This window comes from Tinamus guttatus, unplaced genomic scaffold, assembly GCF_059628265.1.
Source record: "Tinamus guttatus ecotype Peru unplaced genomic scaffold, ASM5962826v1 Tinamus_guttatus_pri_ptg001031l, whole genome shotgun sequence".
NCBI lineage: Eukaryota > Metazoa > Chordata > Aves > Tinamiformes > Tinamidae > Tinamus > Tinamus guttatus.
The window spans coordinates 83,177-105,137 of NW_028289565.1; the positions used below are offsets into that span (position 1 = coordinate 83,177).

Consider the following 21,961-nt stretch of genomic DNA (forward strand, 5'->3'; position numbering starts at 1 on the left):
TAAGCACTTTGGGGGAAAGGATGCTGTTTTCAGAAAGATTTTAAAAAGATTAAGGTAAGGCTTTAAAATCAAAGCCTAAAATCAAAAATGGGATCTGCAAAAAGAAAGGTTAAGAGGGAATAATAAACCCCGTCTGAAAAATTCAAGTGTAGGACAGCTGTCTTCAGGAGGTGTGTTTCAAACTCCTTTCCCTCAGGATGCTAGCATATGGAAAAGAAAACATAAACTTATCTCCAAAGGGGCTTTTAAATAAAATAGCATTTGACTAAATATGGAGTTACAGGTAGTCCTCACATGCAGAAAATGCATCACATTGTATTATTTCTTCTAGCCTAAGCACTAAAGATCTTAGTTATTTTCCTCTCCCAATTGAAAAAGTCATTCACAGAAACAGATGCATTTTCTTCCTTCCTTCCTGCTGAGGCTCCCTGAAAAAAAAGTTTATTCTTTCTGAAATTTTTGAAGAGATGGATGTTTTTCCAGGCTACCAGAGGAAGTGCCACTGTGTGAACTTTCTAACCTATACACTCTGCTTTGTGAAAAGGAAATAGACTGGTTCGTGTGTTTGCTGAACTCCTTCAGCACCCTAGGTGGGAGAAGTAATCAGCCGTGTCTAGACGTTCTTCAGTAGTAAAACACTTGTGTTCACCAAGACCATAAGGGTGCCACAGAGTGGTGCTGGGTTGGTGATTTTGTTTCTAAAGGTAGGTTTCTAACAGTAGGCACAAAGGGCAAGTACATATTTTAATCTGCTCAAGTTCCTGCTGAATACACAGGAGGTCCCAAAGCTACAGAAAAGCTGTAAAACTGCATTAACACAGACAACAAAATGTGTAGGTATTTTTATGCTGTCAATCTATTCTCTCTAAATCCAAGAGGAACTCTGAACAAGGATATTTTTTTCACATGATATACAAGATGAAATTTAAATGGCGGATTTAAAGGAAAGGAGAAGAATTATGAGGCTAGTTGGAAATCTTCAGCCCTAAAAAGAAGCCACCTCATCATCAACAGCCACACAAACAGGCAGACAAGAAGTCTCCCTCTTGGAAGATACCCTTCAAAATAAAGGAGAAGCTCTCTTCTTCCATGGACTCCAAAGGCACACTAGTTATTAAAAGTAATTACAAAACCTACATTGTAATTTAGAAAGACATAAAGATGAAGGCAGGGTTACCCCTATAGCTTGCTGAGAATTTGAGAGCAGCACCTCTTTTTAGTTGGTCATGACTGAGGCACAGTTTGGCCAATTTTCATAGCAAATTGCTTTTCCTCTGAGAAGCAAATTCAGAAACAAGAAGCCCAGCTGTTTAAATGTTTAAGTGCATTCTGCAAGCCCTGGCCCAAGCAGAACTAACCAGGGAGTTTATGGCTTCAGGGAGAATAGCAGCTACGATGACTTTAGAGCTTCCTGGGTCAAACAAATGTGAAGACCAGTGAGCTGCTCTTTTTCAATAAAGGCTATGCCAGTTGCTTGGTACATGCAAGGAAGGAGGAAATACAGAGGAGCAAGAGGAAAGATATTCACTTCCAACTGTGCATTTCAGCCATAATCTGCACCTTGAAATTCTCCACAGAGAATTATATATCAAGTATCCAGTTTTATAACAACACTCATCAGTAAGATAAACATCAAAAAATGTTTCAGTTAATATTCAGTATAATTACATACATGATGTTTGGCAAGTTCGATTTCAATAGCCTTGGGGTCTCCACCCGCAGGTTTCTGTTCATTCAGCAACTCCTCTGTATGCGTCAGCCACGTCAGTAACTCATCCAGGGCATGCTGGAACTGCCCCAAGGCGAGCAAGGCACCCTCCAGCTTGTGCTACAGTGAAAATAAAATAAAGTTAACAACAAAATGGCTTCACAGTGCCACTGAATTGACTTAAGTTAGCACTAGTTGCTTCATTCACTGAATGAGGTTCACGAATCTGAGAGCACAAAACACAGAGAAGCAGTTACCAGAGAAACTGCCTCTGCAGTTAGAGCTGAATTAGCACTTCCATTGTAAACCAGGCTTACTTACAAACCGGCCTAAATTCCTCACCATCAGAGATCTCATAGAGTTGGCAGATTCGCTCCTCAGAAATATGGTAGTAGTTTTCATCATCTGAGGTATAATGTTAACAGAAATGCAACTTGGTGTCTGAACTCTTTAAAGCTGTTTCTTTGCAGTGAACTGAGTCAGTTGAGAAAGAAATACACTTCAAAGCACAGCATCTTTAAATACCTCTGTTTTGCTTTGATAACTAGTTTGGAAACAGCATGAAATAGTTTAAGTTTTTAAGAGAACGAGGCCCGCTCAGCAGTTGATGATGATTTTGTACATATAAGTGTGTGTTTAACTGCTTAAGACTTCATAAAAAAAAAAAACCACAACGTGAAATGATTTGATGTGACACTGCGGATTGAGGAAGTGACACAAAAATGCTGCCAAGGGTTTAAAATCATGAAAGAACATCTTTCCTTGAACATCTAAGCCATGAATAAAGCCCTCCCTTTCAAGTTTACTTACCTGCCTATTGATAATTTGTTCTTCTAGTTTATCCCACAGTAGTTTGAGCTCCGAGAGAGGGTCTTGAACTGTGTGACTGTCACTTTCATTTGTTACCTTCTTCAGCAGCAGTTCTGCCTGGTGGTTCAGTCTTTCCATTTCTATCTGCTGCTGATAAGCTTCTGTCTTAAATTGCTATGACAAATAGAAAAAAATACAAGTAAATATACCACAAGTAATGACCATTTTGGATGTAGCACAGTATAGTAACGCTTACAATACTAATGCAGCATTGTCAGCTTTCATAAATGTTGGGTTTTCTTTAATACTGGTGTATAGATGTATTTCCTGGGTCATAATGCATGCAAAGCACTAATAACCCAGACAATCTCAAATCATTGAAAATATGCAATAATGTCTCACTATTCCATCAGAAATTGCTAATTGTGAACAGAGGATGGTAAAGGCAGATGCTAATTGTACGATGACTCTCTAAAGATCTCTCTGGTTTGTAACAAAGGCTGAATAGAACTTGAGTAATTTGCAGCTCTTGTGGTTGTGATAATATAGTACTCTGGACTTCTCATAGGATTATTCTTCAAAAGATCGAAGAGCAAATTTTCTTAGGGCAAAGCACCCTCCTATAAAGGCACCTTTGGCAGCAGCCTGAATACAAGCTGCATACGTGCATTCTTATTCTGACCTTTATAAGATAAGTCATTAATATTCATATGAAGTTGCACTATAAAAATAGATTGAACAACCTGCCCACAGACAGGAAGAGAATGTACAAGCCAGGAAGAAAACCAAGGGCTTCCACTTGATCTACATGTCTCTGCTTTTATTTAAAATATGTATAATAGCGTACCAATGCCAGAAGCATACCCAGCCACAGATCCATAGCAAAAGGTTTCTAGGTTAACCTGAGATCTAGATTTACAGCTGACTGGATCTACTGGGAAGAACATATATGACCCTTTGAGCAGTTAAATAGAACCTATAGTGACAGAAGTGAAAAGCTTTGGGGATATTTTCAAAGTGTCTCAAGAAAGCTGCAAATGTTGGGCACAAGAAAAAATGACATGACAGGTCATGACAGAAGAATCCTCTTCATAACCTTTGAAAGAGAAGACGAGAAACTGCAAGTGTTTTTCAGCTATCAGAACATATTCACAGAATAAAACACAGTCTCGCCAAAATCAATGCCATACATTTTAAAAGGAAAAGTCTGCAATGAAATATATTTTGAAATTTTCACACAGATTCTTCCTACTAAAAATTGAAAATGAAAATTGCTTTGATGCTTGAAAAATACAGAAAAATACCAAATAATACAGAAAATGTAGTCAGATAAAAAAGTATAAATGAAATATATAGCTAGTTCATACCTTAAGTTCCTCAGTTTGCTGCTTCACTGTTTCCAGATCTGTTCCAACTGGAGACATGGCTGCTAACTTGCTGACAGCAATGTCTATCCAGTCAAATATAGCCTGAAAGTCAAAATATGAAATTCCAGTGTGAGAAGAGCAGAACAGTATTCAAACCTGTTTTATGTAAAGCATCAGATTTCTTTTTGCTGCAGAGAACAACAGTGCTACCTGCTTAAAAAAAAAAAAAAAAAAAGAGCTTTTTTCCAAGGAAAGCTAGGTTCTTGATGACACAGGGGTTGAAATCACAAATACACTTAAGTATGCCATGTAATAGCTACAAGAGCTGAAAGACTGAACCTTTCTTAGCTGCAATATTCTGCCTGTCCTATTCATACTGAGTAGCACTTGACTTCTCAAGTATCCTAAAAACACAGAACAAATTCACTATTTCACAGACTTTCAGAGCCAAGCTGAAAAATGATTCTATAGCAGAATGATGATTAAACATCATCAGCAAGCAAGCTTCCACTGCAGGGCAATGTTAGCTGCACAAGGAATATGGGAGGAGGCCCATTCGGTTCTCACCAGGCAGCGAAGGACCATGACTGAGCTGGGCTGCACCTCAGGAGGATCATGCAGTTCCAATGAAGTTTCCCTCCTCCTGAGGCTGCTCTAGTAGCTGTTTTGTTCCTGAAGCAGCGCAGAACAACCTCAAGGATACTCTGCTTACAGCTTAGCAGCTCCTGCTGCAACCCAGGGAATTGCAGAGGGGAAGGAATCCCTCAGCTAGACCCTCTCCCTGGGCCCACTGGCGAGGCAGGAGGGCCTGGCGGAGCTGCCTGCTGCTGCCCAGCTCCCCAGGGAGAGGGGAACTACCCGCAAGGAGCTCAGCAGGAGCAGGCAGGCAGCCGGGGCGGCTGACAACCTGGGCGCTGCGCTTTGCATGGTTCTCACTGCAGGGAGCACGAGGAGGCAGTTCAACACCGTCCTCACTCGAAGGGCCATGGAAGACTCCCTAGAAAAATATACAGTGAGGTGCCCTGGAACACAGCCCCGGTGCATTGTTACTAAGGAACGTTTTGAACTTCACAGAGTACACTAGCAACTTGTGCCAGTGACCGGTGAAACTGCAATTTTAAAATATTTAAGGAATCAAGAAAGACAACAATTTCACTCAGCCAAAGGCAAAAAAAAACAACTTCGGCAAAATTTAATGTTTTGAAATCTCTTCAAATGTTTCAATCTTCCAACCATTCATTAATAGAACACAACACATACAGTGCAAAAATATCTTAAGAAACTGCTGGGGAATTTATCTACAGATTAAAAAAATAATAATCTTCTCAAGTACTAGGATTGGATGAATTATACTACACATTTGCACAGTGGTCCTAAAATATATTACTAATACTTCTTGTTTGTTGGTTGCAAATACTGAAGTTTGTTTACTTAACTGACTGCTAAAATATTTCAGTAAAGTTAAGATTACATGACTTGGTCCTCTGCCCAAAAAAATGGCTGAAAGTGAGTACCTAGACCAGTATCCTGTTATCTTCAAACCAAGTAAAGTACCGAGTACCAACAGAAAAGGTGAGCAGGATTACCATGCATTTGTGTGGTGCTGCTACCATCCCCGCCCCCAAAACACGTCTGCTGACGGAAATACTTGCTACAGAGTGAGGTATTGCCTTTCACGTACCCAACTGCAGAACTTTTCAAAAATACAAACAGCCCTAAATGCTGCTGACTCCGGGCTGAGTTAGCGGTTTCATCCCCGCTTACCTGCAGTCCATCCTGGTACTGGACAGCAGCCTGCATTGCTTCTGCAAGCTTGTCCACTCGCTCCTTCCATGCTTTGTTTAAGACATCCCAGGCAGAATACAGCTGCAAATAAACGCAGTTTACTCCCGTGGCCAAATTGAATTTTACTGCAGTATAATTTGCGTTCACTAACTATTCACCAATCACTAACACAATAAATTAAGCACATTTCATAGTCATTCCACATTAAAACTCTTATTCTCTTCTTAGTAATTTCCGCAGAATATATTAAAAGTTCTGGATTACAGAAGCTGTGAGCTTCACTACTGATTACTGAGTATTTTCATTAACATTGAGGTTGCAGTTAGCATGGGAAACACTGTGAGGAACTGCTGTAGAGCTGCATCATTATAATGAAGAAGCTTGAAGAGCTGAACAAGCACTGCGCACACATCCCAACAGGACTGGCTCAGTTAAGGTGTCTCACGGCATCAACTAGATATATCTGAAACCCAGTGTTACTTTGGCACAGTTCTATTCTATTCTATTAGTCTATTCTGCTAATTGGTGAATACTTTCACCATCCCTTACAAAAACTAAAAAAAAAAATCAAATCAAATCAAATTGTCTATACATAGTAATCAAATCTGAGTCAAGATTTATTTAAGTAAATGGCAAACTTGAACACAAAGGCTTCAGAGATACCTTACTTTTTTTCTTCCTCTCCCCTTACTGCCCCCTTCCCCATTTTTTCCTTTACTTTCAAAATATTTGGGAGAAAATACCAATTTCAGCTGTACAAACACCTAACAGAAGAAATTTAAGCATCTCTATTTCCCATACCTCATCTATACTCTTGTTGACAATAGGTTTATCAGGCTCTCCACAAGCAGCTATAAGTTCAGAGCCAAGGTTCACAACTGCTTCTACATCTTCCTGCAGTCCATCGATTTCTTCTTTAGCAGCCTAGAAGGAGAAAAAAAAATCCAAAGCTGTTAAAACTAAATTTAGTCATTTACATACATCTTGCTTTTACAATAGAACACTTCAGGCTTTGGCTTTTGTTTTCTTTAAAATCACCTGGACTTAAAACTGGCTCTTAAGAGGTAAGCAGCCCTTGCCAATGGCAGAGGGGAACCAACTGACATCTGTCTGAATTATACCAATGGCTTATGATGTCATTTTATGAGATGACAAAATAAATAGGAAGCCTTAAATTAAATTTCTTTAATCACAATGTTTTCTTTCTCAAAGATTACTTTTGTACTTTCAAATCCTTAACTATCAGTATAAATAATTAGAGGCTCAGAGCATAATACACACATCAGTATGTCTTTCATTCGGATGTTACGTATTACTCAAGGAATCTAAAACATGTACGACTACAAAAAATCCGTATAACATGCCTATTATACATATGTTTATAAACAAATATGTAAATATAATGACAGGCATAAGTTGCATGCTCAGTGCAATTAAGCACTGATACACATCATTTGCCACAGGCTCCTCAGATAGTTATTACAGTAAATTTCTACCCAATTATCCCTGCGTACTGAAAATAAAATACTTGAGGTCGAGCAAACACTTCCTACCGACCTCTGCAGCTTCTTGCTGTTGCTTGACGACAGACGGGTCGACTCCGGGTCCCTCCAGTCCCCGAATGAAGTCGTGAGTGTCTTTGATAGTAGCGACAAGAGCCGTGTGATCACACCAAAACTTCTCAGCTAGTTCCATTGCATCCAGCAATTTGGCTTCTCTTTCCTCAGTCAATGTCAGGATGTCTTCCCAAGTTAAGGCCATTTGGTCCAGTTTATCTTGAACAGCTAAACAAAAAAGGAACTAGTTTACTACCTTGGCCACAAATATCTCCACAGTTCTACAACAGAAACAGTTGTATGTATGCACACATTTTAAAGCTCCGACACTAGATTGTTCCTTTCCATAATGTTAAGGGCTCTCCATAATGCTAAGGGGAAACAATCAATAAGGCCTTTAAAAATAAAACAGAGTTCACACGCAGGAGGAATTATTAAACTAGTGCCTTGCTTCAGCAGCTTCTCCAGAAGAATACAACCCCCAGATCAGTAGTAAAAAATGAAGATAGTTATATACTGCAGCTCGCTGTATTTCAGCTACACAAAACTTCCCTCAATTTACTACCTTTAGCAGATATATCCTTATCAGCTCCTTTTGAGCGAGCAATCATTTCCTCCCCTCGCTTTTTAAGCGTCTCATACACTGGCTGAAGTTTCTCCAGATCCATTGACACATTCTTGTTTTCACTGATCTGCTCTTTAATCTTCTCAACCTCTGCTGAGATGGAAGGGGGCTGACTCAGGCGTTCCACTATGCGCTTCAGGCTCTCAAGCGTTGCATTTATTTTGTCATGGAACTGCGAGAGCAGAAAGGAGGAGCAGAATGAACAGAAAAAAAAAGAAGATTTTAAAATGCATCTCAAAGCTATCTTGGAAAAAAAGAAGTACTTAAAAATAATATTATCATCTCTAAACACATTAGAATGCCCCTTGTGGTTCTTCCACTCTTCTAAATTATGAAGATGATCTTGCAAATTGATACTTCTTCTCAGGTTTAAGAGCTATGGAGCTTTGCTTTGAAGTCTGGGTTTACTCCCATTATACTCCATCAAAAGATAATTTACATGTAGCAGCATTTATGTGCATATAGCCTTGCATAGCTAATAGACAGCTTTGTGTTGTGTTTTGGAGAGTCACAGCTTTCCAATTTCATAAGTTTATAAAGGTATTTACCTTAATATGAAATACAAGGCCAAAAAATATATACTGAGTACAATTCTCATACCATGACCAACATACTGAATCTAAACAGGGATTAAAATTTAAGATAGAAGGTCATTCAAAAAGACACTTGCTACTGCCCAGGTAGTGCTGGTTAGTGCTGTAAAGGCACATTATCTCCTGCATCCAAAAGTACCCTATAGTGTCTATTACATCCACCCACCTTTGACTCTGAGCCCAGGTGCCTAGATACTCAATTACAGTTGTGTCAACATGGTTCATCCCTTGGCACAGGCCCAAAGTTAAGCTCTAATATATGCCTTTGGATCTGTACAAATTGCAACAAATGACTCAACATCATGCTGGTGTCACATTATGGAAATTAATAACTGTGGGTAAAGCATATGATCCACCAGGATCTACCAAGAGCTCTTGCCTTTGCACTTGGGAAAGGTGCTAGAAAGAGCACAGCAAAGCAGAGCTACTTGATACACAACAGAGATTGAACTGAGATTCGTGCCTTGGATGATGCACTTCACATAGGCAACTTTTATGGACTTGGTCTCAATTCTACGCTTATGATGACATTTTGTGAAGTCTAGTTTGCAGGGCTGGTTTGTGAAACGCACATGCCTGTTCAGGCATCTATCTACATTATAAGTTCCTGGGCATTTATAATGAAATGTTAATGATAAACTACTGCTAACCCTGATCAGGAACTCTCTAGTTCCACTGGTAAAAGGCTGTACCTAAAGTTGCCAAGTTCTAGATATGGGTATGTGGAAGAGAGAGTCCAGCGCAGGGCTACAAGGATGATCAGGGGCCTGGAACATCTGCCCTATGAGGAGAGGCTGAGGGAGCTGGGCCTGTTCAGCCTGGAGAAGAGAAGGCTGAGAGGGGATCTAATCAGTGTATATAAATACCTCAAGGGAGGGAGTGCAGAGGACGGGGATGGCCTCTTTTCAGTGGTGGCCACTGATAGGACTAGAGGAAATGGCCGGAAACTGAAACATCAAAAATTCCATAGGAACTTAAGGAAAAATTTCTTAACAGTGAGGGTGACAGAGCACTGGAACAGGCTGCCCAGAGAGGTTGTGGAGTCTCCTTCTCTGGAGATCTTCAAAACCCGTTTGGACGCAGTCCTGTGCCACGTGCTCTAGGTGTCCCTGCGTATGCAGGGGGGTTGGACTAGATGATCTCTAGAGGTCCCTTCCAACCCTAAGCATTCTATGATTCTATGATTCTATGATTCTATGAAGTGATATATATAGCTGTTCCCTTTTCAGCTTCAAAATAATAGCTTGAAAGAACATTTTGCAAATGCAGCAGAATCACAATATTGATCAATGTATAAAACTAGAGCCCCTTGACTGCTAGAAAACCAAGACCATCAGTAGTGATAGGAACATTCACAGACCACTTGGTTGAAAAATTTAGATAAGTCAGCAGTTAGTCTTGATATATACACGTGAGATGACAACAAAGTCGGCGTATCTTTCCATCTGAATGAATCCAACTACACTTCAAACTTAAATAGATACCTGGGCGCACTGAGAAATGGCTTCATCCAGCGCCAGCGCTCGCTTTTTGACATCTTCCTTAATTTTGTTGTAAAGGTAGTCAGCTTTCGTGTAGTTCTCTTGGATAAAGAAGCCTTCAGCTGGGCTCAACTCCAACAACTGGGGCCCCGTTTTGTTCATTTTATCCATATGGGGCTTGTGCTCCGCAATCAGCTCACGCAGTTGCTGTAACAAACCAAACAACTTATCAGTTTCTCATGCTTGCACCATTGTGCTACAGCTGTCCGCACTCCTAATACACCCAGCTGGTGAGCAATTCCAAACACACACCCTTGGTCCTAATGTACAGCACAAATAATAACAAGTACAGGCAGTGCTTGCTCTGCCAGTGACGGCTCCCTTTCCAACACTGGCGGCTCTCCAGTTGTAAAGCACCACAGTTAAAGACATATGGGAAAGGTCTAGGCAACAGACCTGCAGAGCACACGACAGGAAAGAGGCTAACTGTGTATACGCCACTGGCAAGGGGCACTCCCTGTCATTTTTAGCCCTCATAGTGACAGAAGTGGCAACAGGACTCCAGACAGCTGTGGAACACCTTCAGACACATCCCCTTCATGCTCAATACTTCTTCGAGTACCTCACTTCCATTTGCTTTTACCAGCGGATGTGACAAAGGCGAAAACTTGGGAGTATCCCAGTCTTTCCTGCCAGTTTGATTTGCTTCCACCGTTCATCCCTATCCTGGTGGGGCCTTCTCCCTCCCAGGGCAGTGAGACATCTATCCTACAGCAGTCGTGCAGGAGCAGGAGAGGCCAGAGCAGAGAGATGCTCTGCTCCTCCTAGCTCAGGCTTTGTTTAAATTAATGAGGGCTCAGAAGGGGCCTTGAATCAGTCCAAGTATAAATAAATCCTCTTTTATTCAGTCTGGTAGCTTGTTTAGATGCTCCAGAAGAGAAGACTGAAAGAACAGTGACCATGATTGTCCACTGTCCTCTGATGACAAAAAAAAGCAATGAAAATACAAGGAAAACTGTCTCTACATATGTACTGAGAAAGGAATTCTACCTGTTCATGTCGCGACAGGAAAAATGAAGTTGTTTAGAAGAGGAAAGAATAAAGCCAGAAATGTTTCAAAGTTTTCAGAAAATCATTTTATGTGTTTTATTTCTGTTCACTAACAGATCACTTCACACAAGGCCAGAGAGTCCCCATTTCTAGATACAAACCTATTGTCAGTAACCTGCCCAAGGGTAAATTCCAGCTAGACTGACTGCATGTCACTAACACAGTCAGCTCTGTGCAGGTTGCAATTGCAGGCAGAATGAAGTTAGTAATCCGTAAATATATACAGATATAGAAGTGAACAGGTAAGTGAAAAGATATGTAAGTGAATACAAAAAAGTCTACTCACATTCAGAACAACTTTTTTTTTTTAATATAATTATAAATGATTTGGTCTTTGCCACGACCAACTACTGAATAAACAATTCTAGTAAACCAGTATTTCAGATCATATTGCTTGCTAAAATTGCCTGACATTAATCTCATACTCAACAAACAAATCTCCAGCTAATGGCATAGCCCAGGGAAATCAGAAAACCAGAAACTCATACGAAGAATGATTAAAGGGGATGGGGAACAATTTGGGAAACAATTCTGTAAGTCAAGCAAGAATGAGGTTGGTCACGGTGACTATGGAAAGTATTTTGTAAAGCTCGTATAATATAGCTAGTCTCATCAGAAAATGCTTGTTCATGGTGGGCCTTATATACAGGTAGCCATACCTGTACATAAGGAACATACGAAACATACTTTTGGTAGCCCTTACTTAATGATTTTTAAGGTGAATATTTCTTCTAATTATTTTAAAAAATATTTTACATGACAATTTGCTAAGGGATTTGCTGGAATTGAAACATTGAATTATTGCCCCCTTACTCTTCTTGGCTCAGCAAAGTCTAACTTCTATCATACCAGCAAATCAAATACCAAATTTTCTGACATTTATAATATCAATGTATGTGCATACTTGCACACAGATGTACACACAGGCAACGTTTCACTTTTAACACGCTCACTGCAGGTACTCCCGTTGTCCTGCTTTACCCCTTTTTGTTTCTCGCTGCAGCTTCCAGTCTCCTTCCTATCTGTTTATGAGGCTGGTGTACCCTAACACTGACACTTAAGGAAACTTTTAAACATACTTTTAAGCTATTAACTTTTGTTAAGACCAGATACTTCACTACAATCGCAAACTTTTTTTTTCCCTAAAGCTCTTATGTTTTTAATGGTGTTTGCTGTCTTCCCCAGACAGTCTTGTCTGCATACAGAGTTTGGCAAATAGGATGATTTTTAAAACATATTTTGCATCATTAAATAACTTTTTTTTGACAGAAGTATCATGGCTCAGGTTTTAAACATTCAACTGAGTACTGCACAATTCGAAGATGACTACGTAGTTTGTGATGCATTATTTTTTTAGAAAACAGGAAAATTCTTACCCGTTGCTCTTCTTGTTGTTGCTTTAAAGTTTCATATTCAAGGGCAGGGGCAGGAAGCTGAGAGATGACCTTTTCTGTTTCAATTAACCATGGCCAAAATTCTTCGTAAGTCTCCCAAAACTGGTTAACCAGGGACTGAGCTCGCTCCAGCTGCAGGTTTCTCTCGGAGTTTATGTTAAAGAGTCTATCAAATGTCTGTAACATGTTTTCCACTTTTTCCTATGAAATAACATATAAAAAAAATAGCAATACATAACTTTACATACTAGGTATTGGTAAGACCTCTGTTACTCTCATAGCTAAACAGACTCTGGTCTTAGCTCCATCTACAGCACCTGGATTTTAGTTTCTATAACACTTCTATAGTTCCAGGGGTTTAAAATGGATGGGATCAATACAGCAAGAGATCTGAATTTGGCGGAGTACTTTTAAGGTAATCAAGGCCAGTTTACGTGTTCTCCCCATAATAATGTCTGATATTTACATAGGATGTTTTATTCGCAGGACACTATTTAAGCTGCAAATTGTTTGACTGCAGATCTCAGCCCTGGTTCTGTACTGAAATACTCATCTGCAGGGATACTGGACAGAAAGTGAGTCTTCTGCAGCATTTCTGAATCAAAGCATCATGAATAGTGAAACAAAATCTGTTTGTTGAAGATGTGATGAGAGAATAGGGTGTACAGTACTGCCATTAATAATATGACAGAACTACAAGGTTTAAATATTGCAAAACATCATTCTTTGGACATATGATAATAAAAATGACTATCAACTAGCTATACATTTTTATTATGGAAAGCTGCCCATGCTATCATTTTCTTTTTTGAAAATATTGTATGTGGCATTGGACATAAATGCTAGTCTTGGAAAAAAAAAGACATATAAACAAGCCATTTAATGTGAGGTAGAGAATTTGCCTTTGGCAGAATAAGCCAAAATCTTTTTACAAGTAGCAAAGTCCTAGTATTCAAGGAGGAATGTCACTGGCAGGGCCAAAGCAACACACAGTGCACAAACACCCAGGTTCACCATAACCTAGTGAAGGGTCTTCAATGTCAACAGGAAAAAAAACCAGTTTTCTGTGTGTGTGTATGTGTATAAATACATATGTGTGTGTGATTTTATATATATATATATATAATAAACACACACACACACATCCAGAAGCTTCCATAATTAATGCTTTTTCATTAATATTTAAAATGATAGACTACAAGAACCCTTCTACTTCACATACTGTCTTCAGACCCACTGCTGTAGCTGCTGTTTATAGAACTTTACCTTCACAGACTTCTTCTCTTCTTTAGTGCAGGTTTCCATAATCCCATCCCCACGTTGCACAAGATCATCTACATATTCTTTGTGCTTCAAAATCTCCATGGTTAACGCCTTGGAACACAATAAAAACTGGTCAGTGATAAAAAACTGAGTACATGAAGCAAAGACTATTTTTGACGTGCATCACGATGGATTGAAAATTAAATCACGCCAGTACATTTGCAAGATGGAGAGTGTGCTGGCCAATAATTACCATGACAGTTGGAAATGCATCTCTTTTACCTTTTGAACTTGTAACTGGGCAGTGGTCTGGTCTCGCTCAAGCCTAATATCACCCTGAGACATCAGCTGCTTTATTGTGTTTTTAGCCCAGGCTATTTCGGCCTCAGTTGCTTTATCAAACTAAATGAGAGAGACATTAATTAGTTGAGCAATTCGATAGACATGAAATCAGAACAACTGCTTCAAAATTGTCTAAGACAGTTAAAAAGCATACTTTTGAATTGTAAGAAAGATACCTGCTCCCTTTCCATATGAGGTGGTGATATAAATGACATACGGGGCCCATAATGGTTCTGAGGGATTCAATACAATCAGCTCAATTCATAAGCATGAAAAGTAGGAGCAGAAAGACACGCAAGTATAATATATTTTTTCCAAAGCCTACACTTCTCTAACAGACATCATGAGAAAATTAATGGTTTTCAGTATTTTTACTAGACTGTTTATTTTACTAATTGTTTATTTTCATTTTATGCAACTTTCACACATCTTTTCCATCTCCATAAACATAGTCCAATGATTATGTTTATTATTAATGCTACTGTTGTAACTTCCCTAAGAAATAGTTATGTGGTAATATCCTTTCAATCAGAAAAGCCGCTATGATATTAAATAATAAAAATGGAACAAAAATCACAGTTCGACTGAAGTCAGTGAAAAAGAACCTCACTTACTTCAGAGAACACAGGATTTCATTCAAAACCTAGACTGTAGATTAAATGCAAAAATGCTTTTGAGCATTTCAGTACAGCCAGTCCTTACAAGACTGAGTTTTCGTTACCATTAAGTAATGTCTTAGGTGGCTTAAAAGCTACCTTAGAGCATTTTGGATTTAGAGCATCTGTTCCTTACTAATTTGTAAAGGACAGTAAGAGAAAAGAAATACAAGAAGATCCAATTCTTCTGAAAAGTAAGAGTAAATTTAAATATATCTGGATATATATATATAAATATATATACACACACATACATATATATATTTATGGGTACACACATATATTGTATCACTAAATAGTTTGGACTTTAAGCCAAAACAATTTACGATACGGGAAACTCAGATGCAGGAAAAGCTCCTGAAAGAAACTATTAAGAACTACTTTTTAAAGAACTCAAACTCGAGCTGCAACTAGCTGAACATTATTAAGTCTAGGAGTTATTCTGAAGTCCATCACGATGCATTATGTATGTCAGAACCTATCGCACATCTTATTGAAAACTACACTATCTTCACAAATCACACCATGCCGCTCGGTCTCCCTTCTCTTCTAGGTCTGGCGGCCTGGCCGTGTGGGGCTGTGCAACAGCTTTGCTCCTGCAAAACAGATGGATCTCGCCTGAGCCACTAAATCAGTCGTGTCTTAGTGGTTAATTATGAGTCACACTAAAATAGAAGTAGTAGTTTGGAGATTTCATTCTTTATGAGTCAGTCGTTATCAGTCTTATTTAAACCATTTGTTACAAGAAACAGAGCACAAACATTATTTTCCATTGGATGTCATTCCTAATTTAAAACAATACAGAAGGCAAATTTCCTCCCAAATACTGTGACTTCCTAACAGACAGGTGTGTTGTGAATCAATGAGTACTGGAACATTTGTGCCCAACACAGGCATCAGTGGTACTTAATTTCTGTATGAGAACATTTCACAACCAAAATTTTCTGAAGTCCATCTACTTGTTTCTCAAGTAAATGAGATGAACAAGATGCCAAATATGCTAAATGCACAAGGTAACTGCAGTGTGACTTCCTGATATTGGACAAAAAAATCAAGGCATGGGAGGTTTTTAGGTTCTTTTAGGTTCCGCAGCACTGAAGTCAGATCTCTCAACTCCATTTACTGAGGAAACAGGATTTCTAAGTTGTGATGGGTACATGTAATACATCAAGGAGTAAAACACACAAAATTGGTACTCCCTGCCTCAGCAATTTTATTACCAGTATTTTATTACCATTATGCTTCATTGGTCTATTCATGAGCCCTGAACTTCCCTTGAGCCCCTGGGACATCACTGACGCTTCCACCCAGTTTAAATGGCCACACTTCACTGTACTACTTCTTCCAACCAGGAAGGGCTGCGACCTGTGAACCCTCTGTGAATGCTCTGCAAAGCCCTCTCTGGGCTGCCTTCGGACGAAGAACAGCATGTAACCTGCCTGCCCCCTGTCTCTGCGTAGCACTCCTGGCACTAAGGCAACACACGGACCTGCAATACTGAGAAATGAAGATAAAAACATGCACAGGTGAAGTAATCCCTAGGATAACTCTGCTGGGCTGGGAGCATTTTACCCATGTAGCTCAAAAACACGACGTCACTTTGTCTATAACGTCTTCAAGCTCCTGTCCACAAAGTGAAACCACATTCTTGCCCCTTCACATACCTGACCACATTTGTCACCTTGGACGAGTTGCCACAGCATAAGCACATAAAGCACTAGCTCCCCCCATAATATCTTTTTTATTTTTGCATGTCTTTTTTTAATTATTTTTGCTAAATGCAAAGCAGCTTCTCCTTTATTGGAAATGGGTTCAGCTGCTTGGTATTTACCATGGGGCAGAGCAAACACCAGAGGTTTGCAGAGAGCTGAAGGGAGAGCTAGGGCTGGGAAGCAACGAGGCCTTGCAACACTAACCAGCACTGCAGCAGCGCTGGGACTTGCCTGCCAGGACTTGAACCTGTTCAAGGGGCGCCTGGAGATGCAACCTCTTAATCTAAGTAATTGGGAAGAGTTGGAGCAGAGCCAACATGCACTCTCCTCTCTCACCTTATTGATCACTAGAAAAAACCCCATTGTTCTTAAGGATTTGCTTAATGAAATAAGATAATATTCACGGCAAACCCCTTAAAAAGTTAAACTTTTTATCCTCGGTTATAGGCAGATCTGAGTTGCTGTCAGCCTCTTTTAGTTGGCTTTAGTCAGTGTCATACATGCTTTCTGCTCGTCCCACTATAGCTCTTTATGGGAACTATTAGCTGAAACAAAAGTCTCTATTGGTATTTTTATGCCTGAACTGTAGGCAGGCACCGGAAAATTGTATCTCCATATTAAATTGTAAACATAGAGCTTAAATATGGGACAATTTAGTGATGAAATGAGACTACCAAAGCATACCCTTATATATTCATCTGTTTGTGTATGCGCAGGTTTAGAAACCTTCATGTATTTGATAGCTGAAATTTTGCACCTGAAGAGGAATAGTGTTGTGGATGGGTATACAAGCAGCTGTTAGTTCAGCTCTTCAGTACAGCCTGATCATGATCCAGCTCTCAGCTGTGGAAAGCAAAGAGCAGCTGGGTGATCAGCTCATGCTAAAAGGTGCAGCCACACTAGTGATTTCAATGTCTCATCCAGGAAAAGCGGGAACCTGGAAAAGCAGAAATCCAGGAACCTGGACTGAGACATTTGTCAGCAAAAAGACAAGTGCCTGCAGCAATGCACTGACTAACTGTGCTCTGCTGTCCTTGTGCTAGTCGCAAGCCACGCGCCATCCAAACAGCTCCTGTGTCGCTCAAGGAACAATGTCTGGCAGTGTCACCAAAGGACACCTTCTGCTGAGGCAGATGCTGCCAGAGGGAGCTTTCAATGCCCCAGGAAGCAGCAGAGGTTTCAGTACCTGCTGGAATCTCTGGATGGCAGCGTCAACTTCATCCACCCTCTGAGCGATGGCGTCACTCAAGAGCCGGTAACGTTCCGTGTCCTCTGTGATCATCTTGTCGAGGCCCTCCCTGGCCCTCCACGGCACCAGCTCCAGGAAGGCACTGCCCACTTCATTGAGGGTCTCCACCAAGCCCCTGTGGCTCTCTGCCTCCTTCTTCAGTTCCTGCAAAGGGCCACTTGAAGTCAACGCGCCAGCACGCGAGCTGAGCACACGCAGCTTGCACATGTTTCTTATTCCTCCAGCTACTCTACGAGGCCAAGAGCTGAAATGTTTTCCAAGCGAGCCAAAGTGATAAATTAGAGCACTTATTTTCAGCTCAGTTACATTAGTTTTCGATATTCTAGGTTGTTTGAGGGGAAAGCAGGTGATTCCTGAAGGGAAATTTTCTGCAGTATATATCCTACACATCATCCTGACAGTCAGAAATTCTCTGGAATTTTAGAAGAACTACTAGTAATGCATCCAACAGTCACTGGAAAGAAAGCTAACACATGGGCATTACCCCCTGCAATTCCTTAAGGAACAACATGAGCAGCGGGCGACACCAGCCATGTAATGAAGCAGAATTGCTAAATTCAAGTGCCTTTTAAATGACCAGTGATTGGATTACATTGAAATAAAATCATTACACAGTCCTTCAGGATGACTTTTTATGTCTATGGAAAACCATGGTTTATTTCTTTTTCTAAAAATATATACTGGAAATTTAATGGCATTTTTCTTCTTTAGCTTTCTTTTCTTTTTTTCCCAACTGCGTTCTTACCATCCAGCTTACACTGCAATTCTTCTTTTGAAATAATTATTTATTGTTACAAAGTATTATTAATATACCTTAAACGTTGACTCTCTTTACGCTTTACGGGATTCTACTCACATCACAACTACAGAACCAAATTAATTTTGTTTGAAATTTTAAGGGCTTTCCAGGCTTAGGTAGCTGCTTGACTAGAAAGAAAACGTCGTGCTTCCCTAGTGCTAAAAATAAGCCTCAGACCAATTTCAGAAGTGATTACACCAGATGACTCAGGAAAGTGAGTTTGCTTCTTAACTACGGTTACAAATGTTCTGATGCTAAAATTAGTTATTCACAAAGCAACTTCCTGCCACACAAAAGTTAACACAAAACCTAGCTGAATAGACCAGCAATAAATAAATCACAGATTCCAAGACATACTTTTTGTCTTTCTTGTGCTTCACTTAGTTCTGCATCACTCAGAATTTGCTTTTCATATGAGGCGAGCTCCACTTCCACTTCATTCAGCCATTTGCAGAGTTCCTCGTGGGTCGAGTGAAGCTGGCCTGCAAGCTTCAGAGCCTGCTCTAAGGTCTCGGCTGTATCCAAACTCAACTGTGTAATGTCTTTGTATCTTGCTTTAATGCTTTCCAGTTTATCTTGAATTATCACAACGTCATCACCTAAAACATCAGAAGAATGTTATTTCCTGTGAACAAAGATATTTAAAAACAACAACAACACAACCAAACAACCCACCCTGGCTTTTGAGAGCTGTTTCAACATTCAATTAAAAAATCAAAACAAAACGGAACACAAAACGATGGGGCAAATCATCAACTGTTGTAAATTATTCTACCTTCATTGAGTCCACAGAGCCACAGAGGTTACCTGTCAAGTCTTTTACTCTACTAAATGTTCAGAAATCTTCAGATTAAGACCCTAAACTTAACATAAAGACTTTTTTAAAACAATCCTTAGATTGGCAGCATTTCTCATAAAGGCAAAAGCAGATTATAAAAGGGCTATTGAAGGTGCAAAGAAAAACAAATCAACAAAATACTAACTGGACTCTCATTACGGCAATACTTTAAATTTTTCTTTGAACTGTACATCCTTTTCACTAACATCTGAAATGCAATTCAAATGCCAAAGTAAATATGTGCTAGTATATATTCAGATTTTGTTGTAAAACATGTAAGTCTGCAACCAAAAAGCATTCTCTGTCACCAAACATATGCATGTCTTAAAGAGTTCAGAGTTTTAAATACTGGAAAATCTGGACAGCTGTTGATCTACAGAACAGACGTGTACAACTGGAATGCAAGTTTTCCCACAGCGCCAGCTCCAGTCTAGAGGATAAAACTTTCCTCTTGCACTAAAAGCTGGTCCAGTATCTTGTTCATCTGTGGATGTCTCCAGGGAACTGGCTGTGTCCACTGCCAAGAAGCCTTCTATTATGAGTAATGTCCATAACTTGCTATTAGGAATGGAATGCAGGTTCACTAAAATAATTTTACAGTCAAAACAGTAAAGAATTAGAGGGCCATTTCTTTTTGCAGGCTTAGGTGCACTTTAATGGCATGTTGTTCACTTACATTAACAGCAAATTTTGCCCCAAACCGCCTACCTTGACCTCAAACCTTTAGTAAAATGAACACCCACAACTCCTTTAACTGGACAATAAGAACTAATATTTACAAGTTTCAGTTATAATTTTCTCATAAGCACTTATGAGAAAAAAAAAAAAAAAAGGCCGATGAATCATAATTTCCTAAGAAGCTCTCACCTACTGCCTGCTTGAGGAGCTCTAAGCCGTTCTGTACGGCCAGCTCAATGCCTGGCTTCCTATGAAGAATCTCTTCTTGAAGTTCCTAAAAGAAAAGGCCACTTGAGTAAGTACAGAGATAATAAATCAAATTATTTTTACTTGGAATTAATTATTGTGATTTCAAACAAAACGTATTAATGAAAAATAAATGAAATATGGATAAACAAAATCCAAAATTAAATAATAAATGAAATGAAATGAAATGAAATGAAAATACCAGTAGCTCAAAGTGCTGTTCCTCAAGCAGGTGTGTATTGTAATCTTGGACTGTCAGTTTGCTGAGTCTATCATTGACTTCATTGAGCCAGTTCAATAATTCTACTTCATCCTCCCCAAAAATCAGAGCGTTGGAGTAAGCTTGCCGGAGAAACTCAGACATGCTGTCACTCTTCTTTTGAATATCAATGTATCGGGCTTGGCAAGCATCTAGCTTTTCCTGCACCGTATCTTTATCCTCCCTGGAGCTCATAGTTTTTAGAGACTGACCAATGCTAACGGCCCGCTGTAAACTCTCATTGTGAGCTAGGACGTCATCTTCTAGGGCCTGTATTTTATTAAGTAATGAAGAGCAATGGAAAAGAAAAGCAGAAAAATGTAAATGAAGGAAGTGAAAGTAAACAACAACCAAAAGAAAAAAGGACGTATTGCCATTTATAAACACAAATATATAAAACTCAAAATACACTACGAAAAAAAAAAAAAGAATATCATGAAGGTAACACAAGGTACACCACAGCTGTTTGCCCAGCTGCACTGTGCTTTCCAAGCATGTTTAAACAGAGCGGCCTAGGTGAGGCCGTGGTCTGTGCCTTACTCGGTGCCGAGCGATCTGCTGCTGGAGCTTGGAGGTCTGCGTGCCAACGGGCTCGGCGTTCGCCAGCCGCTTCTCGGTGGCCGCCAGCCACTCACTCAGTGGCTCCAGGGTTTCATGGAACTGCTGGGCCACCACAGAGATAGCTTCCAGCTGGCGATTCCTACAAACACGGCAAGATAAAGGTAATCGGAAGTGTGAAACCGTCCGAAGAACAACAACAATAAAAAAAATAAAGTGACAACTAAATTAAGAAAAAACACCTCCAGAGTTAACTATCTGGAGCTCTTATAGACAGCATAAGTTTTGTGAATATAAATAATGTAACGTTATTCCTGTTCTTTTTGTTGAAAATAATTTAGTACTCAATTCAGCAAAACATGGATTTATACCAGTTAGGAAAGAGCTCGAGTTTCTAGCTGTCTTTAAGCATACAAGCACATCCTCTTGACTAATATCCATGTTTTTAAGTTAGGCAAAGCCTTTACTGAACCACAACATACTGTCAAGCTTCCTCAGTGCTGTAAAAGATCTTCTACCGTGTGCTCAATGATGCAAACAGATCTACCTGGCTCTGCTTTTCATCCCTCGTTCTGGGTAAACAGCTCTCAATGACATTAGTGAGACAATAATGCACAGAGGTTTGACTCCAAAATACAAAGGTGATACCCGATACCTTCATCTTTCAGATTATTACATTTTAGAGGAGGTTCTTGATTAGAAAGAAGTTTTCTCTACAGCCACTCCCGAACAAAAATCGCTCAGTCAGGCTTTTTCTACTTTTAAGAGAGATTTGTCCTATCTGAAAGACATCAGAATATTGTCTGGTGATTGTGGATCTCATCTGAGATAAAACAACTATGCTTATATGTGCTTCCCAAGGCTTAGAGCAAGGCTGGGCAGACACAGCCATGAAGCATTCGGTGAAGAACAAAACAGTTTCCAAAAGCAGC

The 21,961-nt window shown here is 39.7% G+C and overlaps 1 protein-coding gene across 1 annotated transcript in view; it reads right to left on the minus strand.

The window, feature by feature from the left end:
- LOC104579616 (dystonin-like) overlaps window positions 1-21,961 on the minus strand; it is a gene marked incomplete at its 5' end in the record, with an annotated part of 125,125 nt that overhangs the window by 36,266 nt on the left and 66,898 nt on the right. The window contains 16 exons of the mRNA XM_088538358.1: window positions 1,673-1,828; window positions 2,519-2,692; window positions 3,886-3,987; window positions 5,650-5,751; window positions 6,472-6,594; window positions 7,228-7,454; window positions 7,792-8,023; window positions 9,929-10,132; window positions 12,412-12,630; window positions 13,696-13,803; window positions 13,975-14,094; window positions 17,589-17,795; window positions 18,808-19,049; window positions 20,156-20,240; window positions 20,415-20,741; window positions 21,012-21,171. Coding sequence (XP_088394484.1) covers window positions 1,673-1,828; window positions 2,519-2,692; window positions 3,886-3,987; window positions 5,650-5,751; window positions 6,472-6,594; window positions 7,228-7,454; window positions 7,792-8,023; window positions 9,929-10,132; window positions 12,412-12,630; window positions 13,696-13,803; window positions 13,975-14,094; window positions 17,589-17,795; window positions 18,808-19,049; window positions 20,156-20,240; window positions 20,415-20,741; window positions 21,012-21,171 — 2,788 coding nt within the window. The remainder of the gene's footprint in view (window positions 1-1,672; window positions 1,829-2,518; window positions 2,693-3,885; window positions 3,988-5,649; window positions 5,752-6,471; window positions 6,595-7,227; window positions 7,455-7,791; window positions 8,024-9,928; window positions 10,133-12,411; window positions 12,631-13,695; window positions 13,804-13,974; window positions 14,095-17,588; window positions 17,796-18,807; window positions 19,050-20,155; window positions 20,241-20,414; window positions 20,742-21,011; window positions 21,172-21,961) is intronic.